Source organism: Aspergillus glaucus (genome assembly GCF_001890805.1).
Source record: "Aspergillus glaucus CBS 516.65 unplaced genomic scaffold ASPGLscaffold_12, whole genome shotgun sequence".
NCBI lineage: Eukaryota > Fungi > Ascomycota > Eurotiomycetes > Eurotiales > Aspergillaceae > Aspergillus > Aspergillus glaucus.
Window position 1 is genome coordinate 551,718 of NW_019170464.1, and position 15,620 is coordinate 567,337.

At 48.2% G+C, this 15,620-nt stretch overlaps 4 protein-coding genes across 4 annotated transcripts; 2 read left to right on the top strand and 2 right to left on the bottom strand.

Moving 5' to 3' along the window:
* Positions 1-217: 217 nt before the first annotated feature.
* On the top strand, positions 218-1,698 carry ASPGLDRAFT_128353 (OSTA/TMEM184 family protein; the record flags this gene model as incomplete). Its single annotated transcript, XM_022540789.1, has 6 exons — positions 218-290; positions 349-496; positions 554-806; positions 868-993; positions 1,050-1,199; positions 1,255-1,698. The coding sequence occupies 6 exons, from the start codon at positions 218-220 to the stop codon at positions 1,696-1,698; spliced, it is 1,194 nt and encodes a 397-aa protein (XP_022400229.1).
* Positions 1,699-3,810: 2,112 nt separating this feature from the next.
* Positions 3,811-5,493, top strand: ASPGLDRAFT_128041 (NAD(P)/FAD-dependent oxidoreductase; the record flags this gene model as incomplete). Its single annotated transcript, XM_022540760.1, is given in 6 exon segments — positions 3,811-4,084; positions 4,222-4,566; positions 4,664-5,010; positions 5,057-5,094; positions 5,114-5,394; positions 5,453-5,493. 6 exon segments carry the CDS (start codon positions 3,811-3,813, stop codon positions 5,491-5,493), a joined length of 1,326 nt encoding a protein of 441 aa, XP_022400230.1.
* A 741-nt stretch (positions 5,494-6,234) lies between these two features.
* On the bottom strand, positions 6,235-8,287 carry ASPGLDRAFT_82872 (fungal specific transcription factor domain-containing protein; the record flags this gene model as incomplete). Its single annotated transcript, XM_022550188.1, has 4 exons — positions 6,235-6,695; positions 6,764-6,881; positions 6,954-7,782; positions 7,849-8,287. The coding sequence occupies 4 exons, from the start codon at positions 8,285-8,287 to the stop codon at positions 6,657-6,659; spliced, it is 1,425 nt and encodes a 474-aa protein (XP_022400231.1). The 3' UTR covers positions 6,235-6,656.
* Positions 8,288-8,992: 705 nt separating this feature from the next.
* ASPGLDRAFT_74936 (uncharacterized protein) lies at positions 8,993-13,517 on the bottom strand (the record flags this gene model as incomplete). Its single annotated transcript, XM_022549763.1, has 3 exons — positions 8,993-10,592; positions 10,665-13,423; positions 13,502-13,517. 3 exons carry the CDS (start codon positions 13,515-13,517, stop codon positions 9,210-9,212), a joined length of 4,158 nt encoding a protein of 1,385 aa, XP_022400232.1. The 3' UTR covers positions 8,993-9,209.
* Positions 13,518-15,620: the final 2,103 nt, after the last annotated feature.

The following is a 15,620-nucleotide window of genomic DNA, read 5'->3' on the forward strand; positions in this document are numbered from 1 at the left end:
TCGGCCCTCAAAACCGAAAAAGGAATTAACCAATGCCAAGACTTTCAGAGTGGAGAATGGGATCGGCAACGCCCCGTCATGTCAGATTTGGGCGAGGATTTGAATTGTGATGGTAGAAATAAGATGAGTGATTCCGCAGTCGTTTCTTGCATTTCATTTTCTTTTGAGCGAGTTATTCATTCAGCGTCGTCGGTTTAACATTTGAATAATATACAATATGGGCTTTCTAAGTCCGAGAGCAGCGGCCGCTGGCAGCTTTGGCTGTCCTATACCTGACCACCTTGAACAAAGTGAGTGATTGTTACATAATTTACTACAGATTAAATGGAATTGCTGACAAGTGAACAGTTGGCGGCGGCCCCTTCGTGGGAAATCTCACATTCTACCAATTTAACATGATCATATCCGGCGGTTGCACTGCGATAGTATTAATTTTGATCTTGGGCCTGATGGGACGACATGCGATGCGCATGAGCAACCCTAACGAACAAGTCAAGTAAAGATCCCTGACAACGTGGAGAAGTTTCTGCGATGATAACAGAATTGCTTATAGGATAATGCGAATCTGCAACCTCATCCCCTCCTACCAAATCCTATCCTTCGTCTCAATCTGTTTTCCAAACTCCTATATCTACCTACAAGGGTTCACCGAGGTGCTCCAGGGTGTGGCTCTATACGCCTTCCTCATGCTACTCTGCGACTTCATGGCTCCCAATAATAGGAGCAAAGTGGATTTCTTTTCTTCGCTTGAGACGAAGAGACAGTGGCAGCCGAAGAAGAAAAGGAATGGTCTTGCGTTCTTGAGTGTGAGTCCTTCGGCGGCAGAAAAATAACTGAAGGAATGACTGACTGATTGTCTGATTTTAGTTGACATGGTACTCCGTGCTTCAGTACCCAGTCATCACCTGGATTACCGCTGTCTCCCAAGTGGTGACCCAGTCACTACACGTTTACTGCCTCGACAGTACAGCGCCTCATTTCGCTCATGTTTGGGTATGTACTATCTTGCCATAATTGTATCCTTGAATTGTAGCTAATAAAACCATTAGCTTCAAGTGATCACCTCGCTGTCGACATCAGTGGCCGTCAACGCCATCCTTCAATTCTACATCAACATGAAGGAATACATGACAGAGCATAGGCCACTGCTTAAGCTGATGGCATTCAAGTTGATCGTCGGAGTAATTCTTTTGGAGAAGGTAATCATCTACCCCAAGAAAGAGCTTTGAGAATGAATATTTACCAGCAACCCAGATCCTTTTCCTCATCCTTACAGGAACAAAAGTTCTCAAACCCTCCGCCTCAATGACCTACATCGACGTAATGATGGGCCTCCCAACAATGGTAATCTGCGTGCAGATGGTGCCACTCTCCTTCCTAGTCCTCTACGCCTACCGCACAAAACCCTACGAGATCTCAAACTCGGCGCGCACCCTCCGACCCCAAGAATACCAGGTCGTCGAGTCCAATGGCGACGAGGAGACCTTGATGAGCGGCTTCCAGAAACGCTACCAAGGTGGTCACTGGGGATTGCATGCCTGGGCTGTCTATTTAAATCCGCTGGAGCTGTTCCGGGATGTCAAGTCGGCTTATGTTATGATTCATAGTGCGCGGGCTGTGCAGAAGGCTCATGCGAAGGAGCAGGTGCAGGAGATGGCGAGATATGAGACGAGGCATGATAGTGGCGAGGGGGCATAAAGGCCTACGTCGGTATTTTCTGGGAATTGCTGGTGCTATAGACTATATTGATGCATTATGAATATCAGCCAGCTCTGATTTCACTATGTAAATCTCGTAATTTGTTTTTGGGGAGCGAAAGATGACATCCATGCAGTACTAGTATCTGAAATCTAGATAGAACTATTTATGCTTCCATCCATTATTGTCTCTATCCCAGTTTTTGGAGATCGCTTTGCTGTCATTTTGTGGGTAGAGAATCAATCTTACAATACAAAAAATTGATTGGAGTATGTACTTATTTGTTCCCAAATTTGCCTCAATCTCGATTGTTGATCGGGTTCTCCCATTCGAGCCGGATCGCTGGACGGGCTGAGGTAGTTTACGGGATCAAGCACTTGCTCTTCTTGGTACACCTGGTCTTGCAGACCTTCAGGAGGGCTGCGCGGGTGGCGGCCTCAAAAACATTGTGGACATCGTCATTGGTACGGGCAGAGCACTCGAGTTACTTGTAAGCACCAATCTTCTTGCGGACCTCCTCACTCTGCTCGGTGGTGACAGGGCGGCTCACCTGTAACCTGACCATTCGACTACACACCAAAAGGCGGGCTGGCAGAATGGCAGAATAGTAAAAAGATTATCCTTATGCTGAATCAATCTTAAGGAAAGATTTGTTTGTGGCTATGTGCAGACGCCAAGATAGCTCAGTGTTTGAAGTTGGAAAAGAACAGCCAATGATCAGTGGCTGTAGCATGCCATTAGATTGGAAGGATTCCAAAGGATTGAGATCGCGCGACACTGTGATGTTGGGTGATGTTGGGTGATGGCTCACCCTCTCTATAGCGCACTCACCCCAACTCACCCCAACTCACCCCAACTCACCCCTGGTCGCGCGATCGAAAAGCGGCATCACCCTCTAACTCACCCGGGAGGCAGCTACCGAACTATTTTCCGCAGTTAAGCCACATGCCGGCTGGTTAGTAGTTGGGTGGGTGACCACCAGGTGTCACGGGCTCGGAATAGAAGATAATAACGAACTGAATTCCTATATAGACTATTGTAGCCATCAACGAGAATATCGAATCTGGGGAAGAAGAAGAAAAGGAAATCTATCTAGGCGATGAACGGTCTTTATAGGCATTTGTGTGGTGCGGCTTAAGCCCTTGTTTGCCCATATTGCTTGTATGGCATCGTTTGATATGTTGGCGCTGTTTGTCTGCCGTTGAGCCGTTGAGCCGTCACACCAGGAATCCTGGCTGTTGTATGTTTTTTTTTTTTTTTTTTTTTTTTTTTTTTTCTTCCAACCCTTTTTCTTGGGGTGATGGCTGGGTGGGCTCTAGTTCGGTGCAAGTGAGCAGGGCCACACAAAACCAAGCAGTACTTCACTTGACCATCACTTCTTTTGCCTCGAATTTTACCATAGATACACTGTCCTGCCGGTATGCAACCATTAGTATACAGTATCTTCAATTAGTTTAACATCCACTTTCATCCCCAGCCATCTCTCCCCATCACACTAGACAAAACATCATCACATAAACCGCCTCACTTTGTTCCCTGCCCAGGCTACTTAATTCCAGAACCCAATGGCGATGCCCTTGGTGGAGCTTACACTTACTTTCACCCATCCTGTCGATCGTCACTTATGTGATGAACATGCACCTTTCATTCTACATTTCCTAGTGCGATGTAAATGCCAAAGGGGAGTAGGATCCATCATAATTGATAAGGGGTTCAGTACGGCCTCGATAAAAACAAAACAGCACCTACTAGTCTACGGGAAAGTTGTGGCCATTCAAGGGATCGCCGGCCAGGACCAGATAATGGTCTTCTCCGAGGCCCACTTAGCCGTCTCCGACCACATCTCCGATACTACTTTTTGTCCAGACATCCTGTGAAATTTCTGGATTCTGTGAATCAGACGATGATAGCACTATCAAAAAAATCCCAAATGTCCGATTAACCATCGGAGGTCTTTCAGCTGGGGGATTATCGGGCCACCAATGAACCGTAGCCAGTAGCTTCCCGCGCCATCTCACCTATCTCATACGGCATACACCGCCGTCATACTTATATGCAGTTCTCGCATCGGGGAAAAGGGCTTTTAGAACCATCCATGGCATCTTGGCAAAAATGGCAGCTGATAATAGGCAAAGCAATGGGAACCATCAGTTCGAGTACCCCTCAGTTCGCCGAGCACTTGACCATACTCTATTGTCTTCGAAAGAATACCATGTTGTCATAGTTGGTGCGTCGTACGCTGGCTTGTCGGCAGCCTTGACTTTAATGACTTTGAAAGACGGCCAGCCTCTACCCCTCAGGGACTATGGTGACTACTCACACCTGCATGGGACCACTCAGGTGAAAAACCTGAGAATTACCATCATTGACGAAAGAGACGGCTGCTGTAAGCTTATCTCCGTGTTATTGCAAGTGTTTCTTGTTCCTCTGCCGCTACACCGTGGCCTTCCTGGATGCTTAGGCTTCCCATTGTTGATGTTTTCTGCTCAAGATGACTAATAAGCGTCACATCTAATTATCTAGTTCATACTGTCGGCACACCACTGGCGCATATATCGCCCGCGCATACACAGCGTATGTGGAGACAGTATAAGAGATTTCCCAAATTACGCCGGCCGGACGTCAAAGTAAAGCATGGGACAGTCACGACCATCGACCCTAATAACCGGATTCTCACTTACATCGACAAATGCAACAACTTGGAAAGCCAGAAGCCCTATGATTATCTGCTTGTTTCAACTGGTATAAGACGCAAGTGGCCAGTTGCTCTGAGGGCCCAGAGCCTAATTCCTCATCCCAGGGATGCATCCAGCCATGTAGATGATATGGCGGCAGTTGAAAAGCTTGGTATTGTAGTGATCGGAGATGGTAAGTGATTCAATCACCTACATCCCAACCATCATGATGTGTCTGCTTGAGAGCTGCAGGCCATTCCTTTTAGCTGAATGATATCTCTCATTATCAGGACCTGTGGGTATCGAGTTTGCAGGAAGCCTCAAAGCATACCACTCTAGTATGCGCGTCACGCTGGTCCATTCATGGGACCGGTTACTATCAAGTGAACCTCTACCGGATAAGTTCAAGACACTTTCATATGAGCTTTTGCAGGGGGAGGGGGTCAGGGTGATTCTCAACGAGCATCCTTCAGTTGAAGCTCTCCCAGATGGAACCTATTATGTGAAGTCCAAAAATGGAGATCATATACATGCAGGTTTGGTTATTATTGCAACTTCACAAAGCAAGCCATCAACGTCCTTTCTACCCAAGTCATATATTAGCGGAAATGGTTTCATTATGGTTGACTCAAAGCAAGTTCCACCATTCTCCGCCTTTTATTGATCATGGCCATTAAGGTCAGATGGCGCTGACCTTGTTGGAACAGACTAAGGACTACCGGTGATCCGTCGCATTCTAGTCGAATTTTCGCAGCGGGGGATATAGTTGAGTGGCCAGAAATCAAATTAGGATGCAGCGCAATGATCATGGGAAGCGTGGCTGCCGCTAATATCTATGCCTTGTTACTGACAGAAGAAGACCCGTCTCAGCCACTTGTGATGGAGCGATGTCCTCAACACCAGCCGAAAATTGCTCTATCAATAGGTACCAATGTTGTTATCTATGATGGTAGTGGGATTGGAATCCAGCATGGCAAAGACCTAGCTGAGCTATCTTTTGGTTCTGACTTGAGTTATTCACGTAGGTCAAGCCCACATACCTCAGACTTTTTAAGTGCAACACTTAGTTTTTATATTAGGAGTTCTGAGTGCTCTTGGGCTCGAAGAGTACGACGAATAGACACGTCGGTCGTGATGCAATCACTTCCTAGTATATTAAGGGGTTTGGTTTTCCTTTCTATCTTAATATTTTTGTTTTTGCCTCCCTCAACGCACATCTTGTGGCCATAGGCGTCTGGTATTTTCGTGGGCTTTTTCGATGCGTGCCGTCCGTTGTTCTTCGGAATGTTGGCCACTGGCATCTCAGTCTATTCGAGGATGCGCATGCAGTGGGAAAGGCTCTCCGGGGGCTTCTGTGAGCAGTGACAAGGCACATGAAAACGAGCACATGACCGGGAGTCTCATAGCGGTGGAAGCTACATGGTAGATCTGTATTATTAGCTAGTCTACAATCCCTGATATCGATTATGTCGAATGTAGCATATAAGAAGATTCTGGGATTCCTGAATGGCTGTCGCCCTCAGATCTATCTCTTAATCCATCCCCAGCCCCTAAACGTAGTCACGAGCAAGTACGCTCTATCACAAAAAGTCATAATCCCCGGATTCACTTCTTCACTGGTTCTGATTTCATTCAATAGTGTTTGAACCAGCTTGGCAACCTCCTCGTGGTACAGAATCTAAATTAATCTATCGTCAACACAAGAGCATCCATCATCTCCATCTGTAACTTACCGATAATGGCTCATCCTGGGACGATATATTGTTCTATCGCATTAAATTGGTCGTAGACTGAGGAACCGACTGACTGGACATAGAACAGTTTTGCTGCCCGTCCGAAGTAAAAGGAGGCGAGTGCGATGGCCACCGTGAAGATCACAGCACTGATATAATCCACGTTCTGATTCATTCTGATCCATTCGACTATTTAACAAGATAGCCTGACGCGCAAATTTCACAGCCCATTTATACTCGCAACATCTTAGTGGCAAGACTCATGATGTCTCCTGAGACCCATTCTTCGATGTCTCCGATGTGGGTCTACACGACGTCTCCGAGGCTGTGGATTTTGGAATACTTGCATGCTTTGGCTGCTGTCGTTAGTCTCTCGCCTCCCTGTCGATAAGATTCTTCTTCCTTTTCTCCTCCCTGGCCCTATTGCTGCGCCGAAAGTCACGTAAGCTAAGCATTTGAACTTTCAATGCCTGGAACTCCCAGAATGCGAGTAAAGCTGGAAGTAATCATAACACTACAATGACACAGCTAATGTAAAAATAATGTGCGGTTAATTCAATTTACAGCATGGCATGCTGTCCCAGAAATCCTTGAGGACCTCTGATTAGTTTCTGGATGCAGCTTTGTAGGCCGGAGGGACACGAAACTGTAACTTACCCAATTGACCGAGTCTGGATTAAGCCACTGCACCGCGTCCAACCACTCATCGAAGGAGATCACGAAATCGAGACTCTCCACAGTATTTTCCTGTGACGGCTTCAAAGAGAGGATCTCTCTACCCAAGCTCGAATTAGTTCCTGTTTTAATATGCCCTCTAATTGCAGCTTACAGCGGACCAAAGTCATACTTCAACTGGCACAGCATCGGATACGCCTTAGCGGAAATTGAGCTATGGCACCGGAGCTTCTCAACCCGGGCAATGGTTTCAATGAAGATGGCAAGGTATGGCGCAGTATCCCAATTTTCGGTGTTCCCCTCGAAAAGGCACAGTGCTAGCACTACCGCCCCATGGATCGCGTAGAGACCTGTCATTCCGTAGGCGTACCAGCGGTAGGCGCGCAGTCGCGGCAACTCCAGGAATTTCCGGTGGATATCGATCAGCGCCGCCCCCGATGTCAGGCATTTGATGCGAGAGCTAGGCAGAAAGCAGGAGTTGTCGCAACCCCGACAGAACGGTCGGTGAAGTAGGAGGAAGAGCTGGTGCGCGTAGAGTTGCAAGATACACCAATGGGCGTAACTGGAGGTGTCAAGGATGCTGGGCTCCCCGTCCAACAGAAAAACCGCGTCCCATTGCTTCTGTTCGGCTGCTACCTCGTCGTCAAAAACATTAAGTGAGGTAACGTCGATGTGCTCGGAGAGCTGGCGGCAGATGCGGCTAGAGAGCTGGAAGAGGCGGAGTTTGAACCCCATCATGGTCATTTGGGACGGTTCGCGGGAAGAATGCAGAATGGTATGCTCCTTGGAATCGGCATTGTTGACAGGAGGAGGTATGACAGATGAGATGTTTAGGCGGAAGGACATGTCTATATGCCCCATGGACATAGCGTGGTTGGTATGCAGCATCAGAACCCCCGCCCAGCACCGCCGACGCCGCTCGATCTCCGTAGGGGAGAGCCCAGCTTTTTCGGCGTTAGCATCGTGACACCGCAGAGTGATCGCAATGTTCGAAGCTAGGCCTAGAGGAGGATTGTTTGAACCAAAGTCCGCAGAGCACTACCCGTACAGAGGGGAGAGGGTCTTACCTAGAAGGGTCCAGCCGCGCCCGACACTCTCATAGTGATTTATGGTGTAAACCAAAATTAGCAGGGTCTCCAGCGTATGGAGCTGATGACGAATGAGGAAATCATCCTGGCATAGACAGACCATCGCCATCATGCGCAGACGATAAGAAAGGGAGCTACTGTCTCGAGGCTGAGGCTGACCGTGTCTTGTCCATATTGCCGTCACGACATCGTCGTCTTCTTCCAGGATGTGCAGCGCCATTGAACAGAGTGAAAACAGCAATGCAAGCCACGACAGCTCTACCCCATGAGGGTCCTCCATAAATGTATTATATTGTGCTTGGAAGGCTGGACCGTGGAGGATGTGGAACAAGGGGCACTGTCGCATGAAGTATTCGGTAACCAGGTATTCGCAGCAATTCGGTGGCGGCAACAGTGACAAAATCTCATCTCGGGACATGCCAGGACCTAAAGAGAAGGGGAAACATACATTTTCCAGCTGGTCGAAGGGAAATAACTGAGCAGAAGAATCCATGAGGCCAATCGACGGTAGTACGGGAGTTGCCAATGGAGTTGCACTGCACCGCTTGCTGTCCACTTTCAGGTTTCCCAGCAGCGTTTCTGACAGTCGGTTCGTCTCCGAGATTGAGGATACAGACTATGAAAGAGCTCACTGGTCTCAGGGAGCAGTATATATGAAATCTTTCACAATGATGTCGCTGACAAGGTGGACGTGGGGACTGACGGTCACAGCGAAGTTTGGATATCTTATGGAGGCACTTATGGAGGCAACAGAAGGACTCCTGCAAGCGTATTTGCCACGCAAGAGGATTCGGTGACTACGGAATTAATTCCTTGATATAATCGGAGTACGACGCACAATATGACACATTCAAATATGAGAAGAATCCAAATGTATTCCCATCACTCGGAAGTCCGTGGAGAGTCTCGGAGATATCAATGAGTCCTTCATTTCTCCGACACAAAGCAGCAGAACACTTATTCCAATCTCCCAATGGAGAATGATGTAAGGTGATTGGTATGGGAGTGGTCCAATCTTTATCTTACTCTATGTAACGGTCTCTTAGCGTTGTGTATCTTCTCAATATGTAGGTTTTCTGCTCCGTTCGCAAACCAGCCTTTGAATGAAACAAACAGTAAAAATCACGTTGATTCGCTATAGTTACTATCTAAGTCTAATTCTTTATGTTTCTATGTAGGTCTATAATATAAATTATTTAAAGCAAGAATAAAAAGCAATATATGGGCCAACATATGGATTTTCGCATGGCAGAAGAACAGCGAAAAACGAAGGCAAACTCAAAAGCAACAAGAGGCTTGCTTCCAGAATACTGTGACATAGTCACGCAGAATTGACCCTGTTACTTCCGCAATTTTATCCGGAAGAGCCAAGTGAAAAACCAAACACAGAGGATGTTGGCCAGACCAAAGCCCAACAGAACCGCCCAATTCCACCACCGTTGGCTGTAGTGGTAGTCCAAGGTGGCGCTGTAGTTATCTCCGTAGCTATATTTGCAGTAGGCACAGGAGTTGGTAGCGTTCGGGTTGGTTAAGTATCCCGGGCTTTGCGATAGAAAGTCGGCTGCATATTCGTAGCAGGTCGTGTCCGCGGGCGGGTCGAATATGGTCAAGTCTGATTGCTTGCAGTGTGCTTTGATGCCATGCAACACGCTGGAGACAGTACCACCGAAGAAGTACCGCAGGGGATCAATCCAGAAGATCCAGGGACGGTAGAAGGTGTTCATTGCCGTGTGCGGAACCAATGTGCCGGAGAAGACGGTGATAACCACCCAGAAGAGTGAGTTGGCGTACCCGGCCAGAGTCGGATTGGGGAAGATGGAGGCCATCAGATGGCAGAAGCTGGTGGCAAAGAGGGACAGAGTCAAGAACATAAAATACACAAATCCGGCAATGTTGCTGACATTGGGATATCCCACTGTCCAGTAGATGCAGAAGTAGACCACCGTAAAAGAGAGGATTTGCCAGGGGATTTCGACCAGCGTCAAGGCAACGAATAGGGCTTTGTAGTCGTATATGCCATTTCTTTCGCGCGCTTCGAAGATGGCCCATTTGCTGAACCAGATATTCTGGATGTCGGCTGCGATTGCGGGGATAATCCAGATGATAATAAGGAGAGCGAGCATGTAATTCTGCAAACCTTGCACATCGGGACCGGCTTTGAAAAAGCTGAAGGCAATGAAAAGCTCACAGAAAACGCACTTGAAAAGTTTGCTGAAGTTGTAAGACCCGGTCCTCCATATTGCAATCCAATGGCGCTTGGTAAGTTCCACAATCTGAGCCGAGAGGGGGAGCGCATATGCCAAGCCACCATCCTCCGAGGCCGCTTCAGTTGGTGACGGACTCATGGCATGGCTTTGGAAGACAGACAGTTTCTCCTTTAGCTCGGCACACTCACTCGACTCATTCCATACCTGTGGCCAGTCCTTGGCCTCTGCTTTCTTACTGGTCACAGTTGAAATGATAAACTCGGCTGGATTTTCTGAGGCGCTTATGACGGCACCATGGCGGGAAAAATAGTCAATAACGTGCGCAGACCCAGGGCCTGTCTCACCAAAGTAGACTGTGCGTCCACCAGCGGCCAAAAGGAGAACATGATCGAACATCTGGAATAGGACAGCGGACGGCTGGTGAATCGTACAAACAATCGGAACTCCTTGCGACGCAATCTTCTTCAAGAAGGAAACAATCGAGAATGCAGCCTGGCTATCGAGACCAGACGTGGGCTAGGGAAGAATTAAGAAATTAGCTCAATTAACTTTATCCAAGGCTTTTAATCAACTTTCAAAGACGCTTACCTCGTCCAAGAACAGCAAGGCCGACGGTTTGGCTGCCAGCTCGACCCCAATAGTCACCCGCTTTCGTTCCTCCACGTTCAGACCCCCATCGCCAGGCTCTCCGATGAGTGCGTCGGCAATAGGCTCGAGTTCCAAAAGTGATATAATATGGTCCACGTAGTTAAGCTTCTCGACAGCCGGGACGTGTGCAGGTTGCCGCAGCTTTGCTGAGAATTCCAATGCCTCGCGCACAGTAGCCATAGGTTCATGGACGTCCTGCTGCATGCAGAATCCACAGGACCGGGAGAAAGTTCCATAAAGAGGCCGACCACCCATGAGCATCTGACCCTGGACTTTCCCAGTGCTTTTTCGTTGCGAAATAGTGTCCAGGAGAGTGGTTTTACCTGCTCCTGAAGATCCCATCAAGGCCGTGAGCTGTCCCGGTTTCACGTAACCATTGATATTGGTGAGAAGCCTTCTTTCCTCTCCATCTACCGTCACAAAATAAGAGACGTCATTGAAGGAGAAAGTGCCCTTGTCTAGCTCTACCTTGGGCTGCTTTTCTGTGACTGTTGCCTGCGTCACCGAAGAGCTCGACGAGACGGGATGTAGGCTTTCCGTACGGGGGACGGCAGTCTGTTCCACATCGCGCTTTGATTTCTCTTCTGTGAAATGCTGGGGATGAACGACGGCTCCGCGCTTGAAGATGGGACCTCCACCGGAGCCACCGGAGCCCGTCATGACCGTCAGACCTACCGCCGTAAGAACCACGTATAAAAACCACATTACCAGAATAATTCCAAAATTGCGCCACAGGTTGGACCTGGAATACCGATAAATGAGCTCGAGATAAGTGGAACCTGAGACGACGTTTGAACCCTTCAAACTTCCCGGCAAGCTACAGCCCTGATACCGCATCTCCCCGTATCCGGGTCCATGGGGGACCATCTGGTCTGGCGTGCAGTGAACATCAATATTAGAGAACTCGTTTCCCATTAGCGCTTCCAATGCCCACGGCGAGGGGGAGATGCGTCGAATCCAGGATCCCCACCGATGCATTGTGGGGACTGGCGGCCCATACCCAGAATAGGTCAGACAAACCGGCAAGGCAGTACCGGCGACAAAGAAGGCGATATCCAAACTTGGCGCCCACGCACCAAGCATGCGGAACATGCTCGAGACAGCTGAGTAATGCACGAACAGGATCAGCTCAAAGATCCAGAATTCCGATGCACTCTTGTACAGGCCGAGCATGAAATAGTAGCAGCAAGAGAACACGAGGGTTTGGAAAGCAGCCACTGGAATATCTGCCATGGTCTGCGCGATTACAAATGCCATTGGGTGGATCAAACCAAGTTTATGCTGTTTGATTAAAATTGACCTGGCGTTGATGGTTGACGAGACCTCCGCGAGGGCATTCAAGAAAAAGTAGATGAGGGAGAAGAAGAGGGCACCACCTTTCTCAAAGGACCCTGTTGCGGTTTTGGGGGCTTTGTAGTAGGCGGAGCCGTTGATAACCGCATTCACTGCGTTGAGGAAGAGCACAATGTAGAGATCGTGTTGGTTCTTCCAAAGCAGCTGATAGTACCGGCGCATGGCCACTAGGGTCTGTATCCAGATTGGTGTGGGCTCCAGGGAGCCCTTGGGTGTCACACTCGCCTTGACGCGGTCGATCTCTGCGTGAAAAGCGGCGAGACCTGAAGTGTCAACCGCAGCTGCCTGCTGGTAGGCGTGGATATCGGCCTGTAGCCGCTCGTAATATGCACTCTGGAGAAATGCCTGCGCAAACTGCTCGGGAGTCTGTGGCACTGGGCCAATGTGGTCGCGGCGGACGACTCGCTCGGATGAAGCAGTGACGGACGTGAGGAAGTCGGGAATGGTTTGTCGGTCCCACTTCTGGAAGCCCAAGTTGACGAAGTGATCCTGAGCATCTTGCGCCCTGCCCGAGAAAATCATCCGGCCTTCGTACATGACCAGGACCCGGTCGAAGCATTGGTGATACATAGCATCGGAGGCTTGGTAGATGGTCACAATATTGGTCATCTTGGTTTCCTGGCTGAGGGACTTGAGCAACTTGAGAAATTGCAAGGCAGACGAACTGTCTAGCCCACGGATTGGGTTATCCCAGCAGGCGATAGCGGGATTGGAGGCCATCACTTCGGCCAGGGAAACACGCTTGCGCTCGCCACCGGAGACTCCACGGACAAACGAGCTGCCCACGATGGTATCTTTCGTATGTGACATTCCGAGGCCGCCCAGCAGACGGTCTGACATGTCTCTCGAGAAGCTGGCGGTGTCTTGGTGGATACCTTTGGCAGGCTTCCGCAGTCGCAAGGCGAAGTCCAGCGTGTGTTTCACCTTCAGGCCGGGGTAATGGATGTCGTCTTCGGCGTTATACAGAACCTCGGAGGCATACTTCCTGTGCATCTCTGCTGATGAGATACAGGAATAAGCAACATCACCGTCGACCCTTCCATAGGATTTTCGTTCGTTGGCAATCACCTTGAGGGTAGTCGAGCACCCCGAGCCCGGTTGACCGAGAACCAAGAGTGTCTCTCCCGGGAAGACAACTCCTGAAACTCCTTGAATAATTGTCTTTGTAGGATGTTGTCGGTTCCCGACTAAATTGTAAGCCAGGCGCATTGGCAGCTTGATGATGCCTTCAAAAATTCCGAGTAAGTCGAGGACGGTGCGAACATTTCCACTCGTGCAGTGTACGCTGATATTTTCGAAGACCACGCCAAGGCCACGACCCTCTGGTCGGTAGACAGGAAGTTGGTCTACTACTGTATTCTGCTTGACTATGTCAGTATGCCAGCAGCAATAAACGCCGTGGGGGGGGAGTGGCTCTGACCAACTGCGCCATAGTTTCATCAGGTCCCGATAACGAGGACTACAGCTTGAATGATATACTCACAAGACAATGCGTAGATGAACTGATTTTACCAGTCTCCTTATAGGTAGTTATATACCATTTAAATACTTTCTGCTTTTAACGTGACTTGCGCTTCCGCCTTGGACAGCCCTGAGTCTCTTATCTCCGGCCCAAGACAGATGAACCTAAAGTGGAGCCAGACCCATGGCAATCGAGACACTACACTGATAGAATGCCGACTGAACCGAAACCCATGCATGCATGGAAAATCTTCTAGAAAAATGGGAGTTGAATATGCTTTGTCAGCGTTTCCGAGAACAGTAAGTCACTTGTGGAGATCTTGGATCCAACTCCTCGGAAACGCACTTCGGAGACTAATACAACCTCCGAGACAAAGCGGACTGGCTCTAGACAAGGGATATCAGGTCGAGTGATGATCGGACCATCATGATTTCTTGTAGACCGCAATGGCGTCCGAATAAGATTTATTGGGAAAGCTGCAAAGTCCGATTCACGGACATAGGTACTGAGCATGGCTTGTTTGCCTTGAGATACCTGAATCTTGGTTGTCCTGTACGGAAGGAATTGCCTCAATTATTCTGTGATAGGTTAAGACTAGAGCACCATTTAGGTGCTGTACGGAGAGTTACCTACCTTGTATGAGTCTAGATCCCTGCTTCTCTTTACATACATTTCACGTAAGGGTCTGCTTGTATAGCAAGAGATACCACAAACACGCCTTCCAAATGAATACCTTTCGGGTATGTTTACAACAAACTCATTCCCTTCTGTCAAAGTAGACCTAGCCCAAAGTTAACTTAAGACATGCTGCCGATTTGATGGCTCAACAAGGAGTGAATGTTGTAGACTTGGTGTTTAAATTTGTAGCGCCAATTTCAATTCCTTCGTGCAGAAAATCTTGACCAAACATTCGTTTCCCATTTCCCCAAGCCATCAATTCTTCCCGACTACATCTTACGACCCTACTCGCATGTAGTGAGCCAGTGCTGTCCCAGGAACTACACGCAGCGAGCTTTACCAACGCCATCTGATAAAAGAGCGAACGTACACGCTGGACATATTAGCGGACTTAATGGGACCGAGGAAGAAGGTTCAATGTGCTTGCCCAGTGTGAGACAGTACGTCGAGGTTAGATAAGGCCGCATAACCATGCGACTACGCTTAGTCTAGTCCTGGAGACACGTCGATTCAGATAATATCAGTCACCATCCTGAGTGTTGGTTGTTCTCAAGCTAGATTACTTACCTTCCACCACATTTGATTATTGTGGCTCGCCTGGAAGAGACGTTGATAGAAAGGAACCGTGTTCTTCGGGAACAGGAGCCGACCCTTGGATTGAAGGGCGAGGGGTCAATATAGATTATAGTAGCCAGAGTCATACTGAGTTGATGTTCTATTGCTCAAGTCGAAGGAGGCTCCGGGAAACCATCCCAGTAGCGCTTGAGATATTGTAAGGCAAGGCAAAGAGTTAGTTATTGTTGCGATAGATCTCGTTTACGTGTTGCGTTGGCTGGTATTTCTTCTCCATGAAAACTGTATCTCCCTGTACTTCCAACTCTCTACCTGGTTTAAAAACTCTTTCCCATTTTGGTTCACTGGGGTTGACCGTGATAGGATATAAAGATGAGGAAAGGTGGCTAACATTACACATGGAATAAAGTCAAGATAAATGAATGATAGCTACCAACACTTGTATATGGGTTCATATGTGTATACGCTGAACTTGGACATATAGGTTGAAACCTTAGTAGATGAGATATATTTGAAGTTATCGTAAGCTTGGTTTATTATGAGTGGCATTGCTAGTATTTGTACAAAGAATTCCCATAAAAATAAATCACATTTGCACGTCAAAAAAAAAAAAAAAAAAAAAAAAAAAAAAAAAAAACGAATATTATGCTAGAACCAAGAGATTTATCAAACTTCCTATAGCCTTCATCGTGTGAATATATAATCTTGTCCAACCCTCAAAAGCGCCAATGCAGCTATACCAAGGCCTTCGGAGAGCTGCTACATCAGTCCTCATTCAAATGCAAACTGGGAAGATTGCGCTGGCCAGTTACCTTGGTACCTTCAAGGCT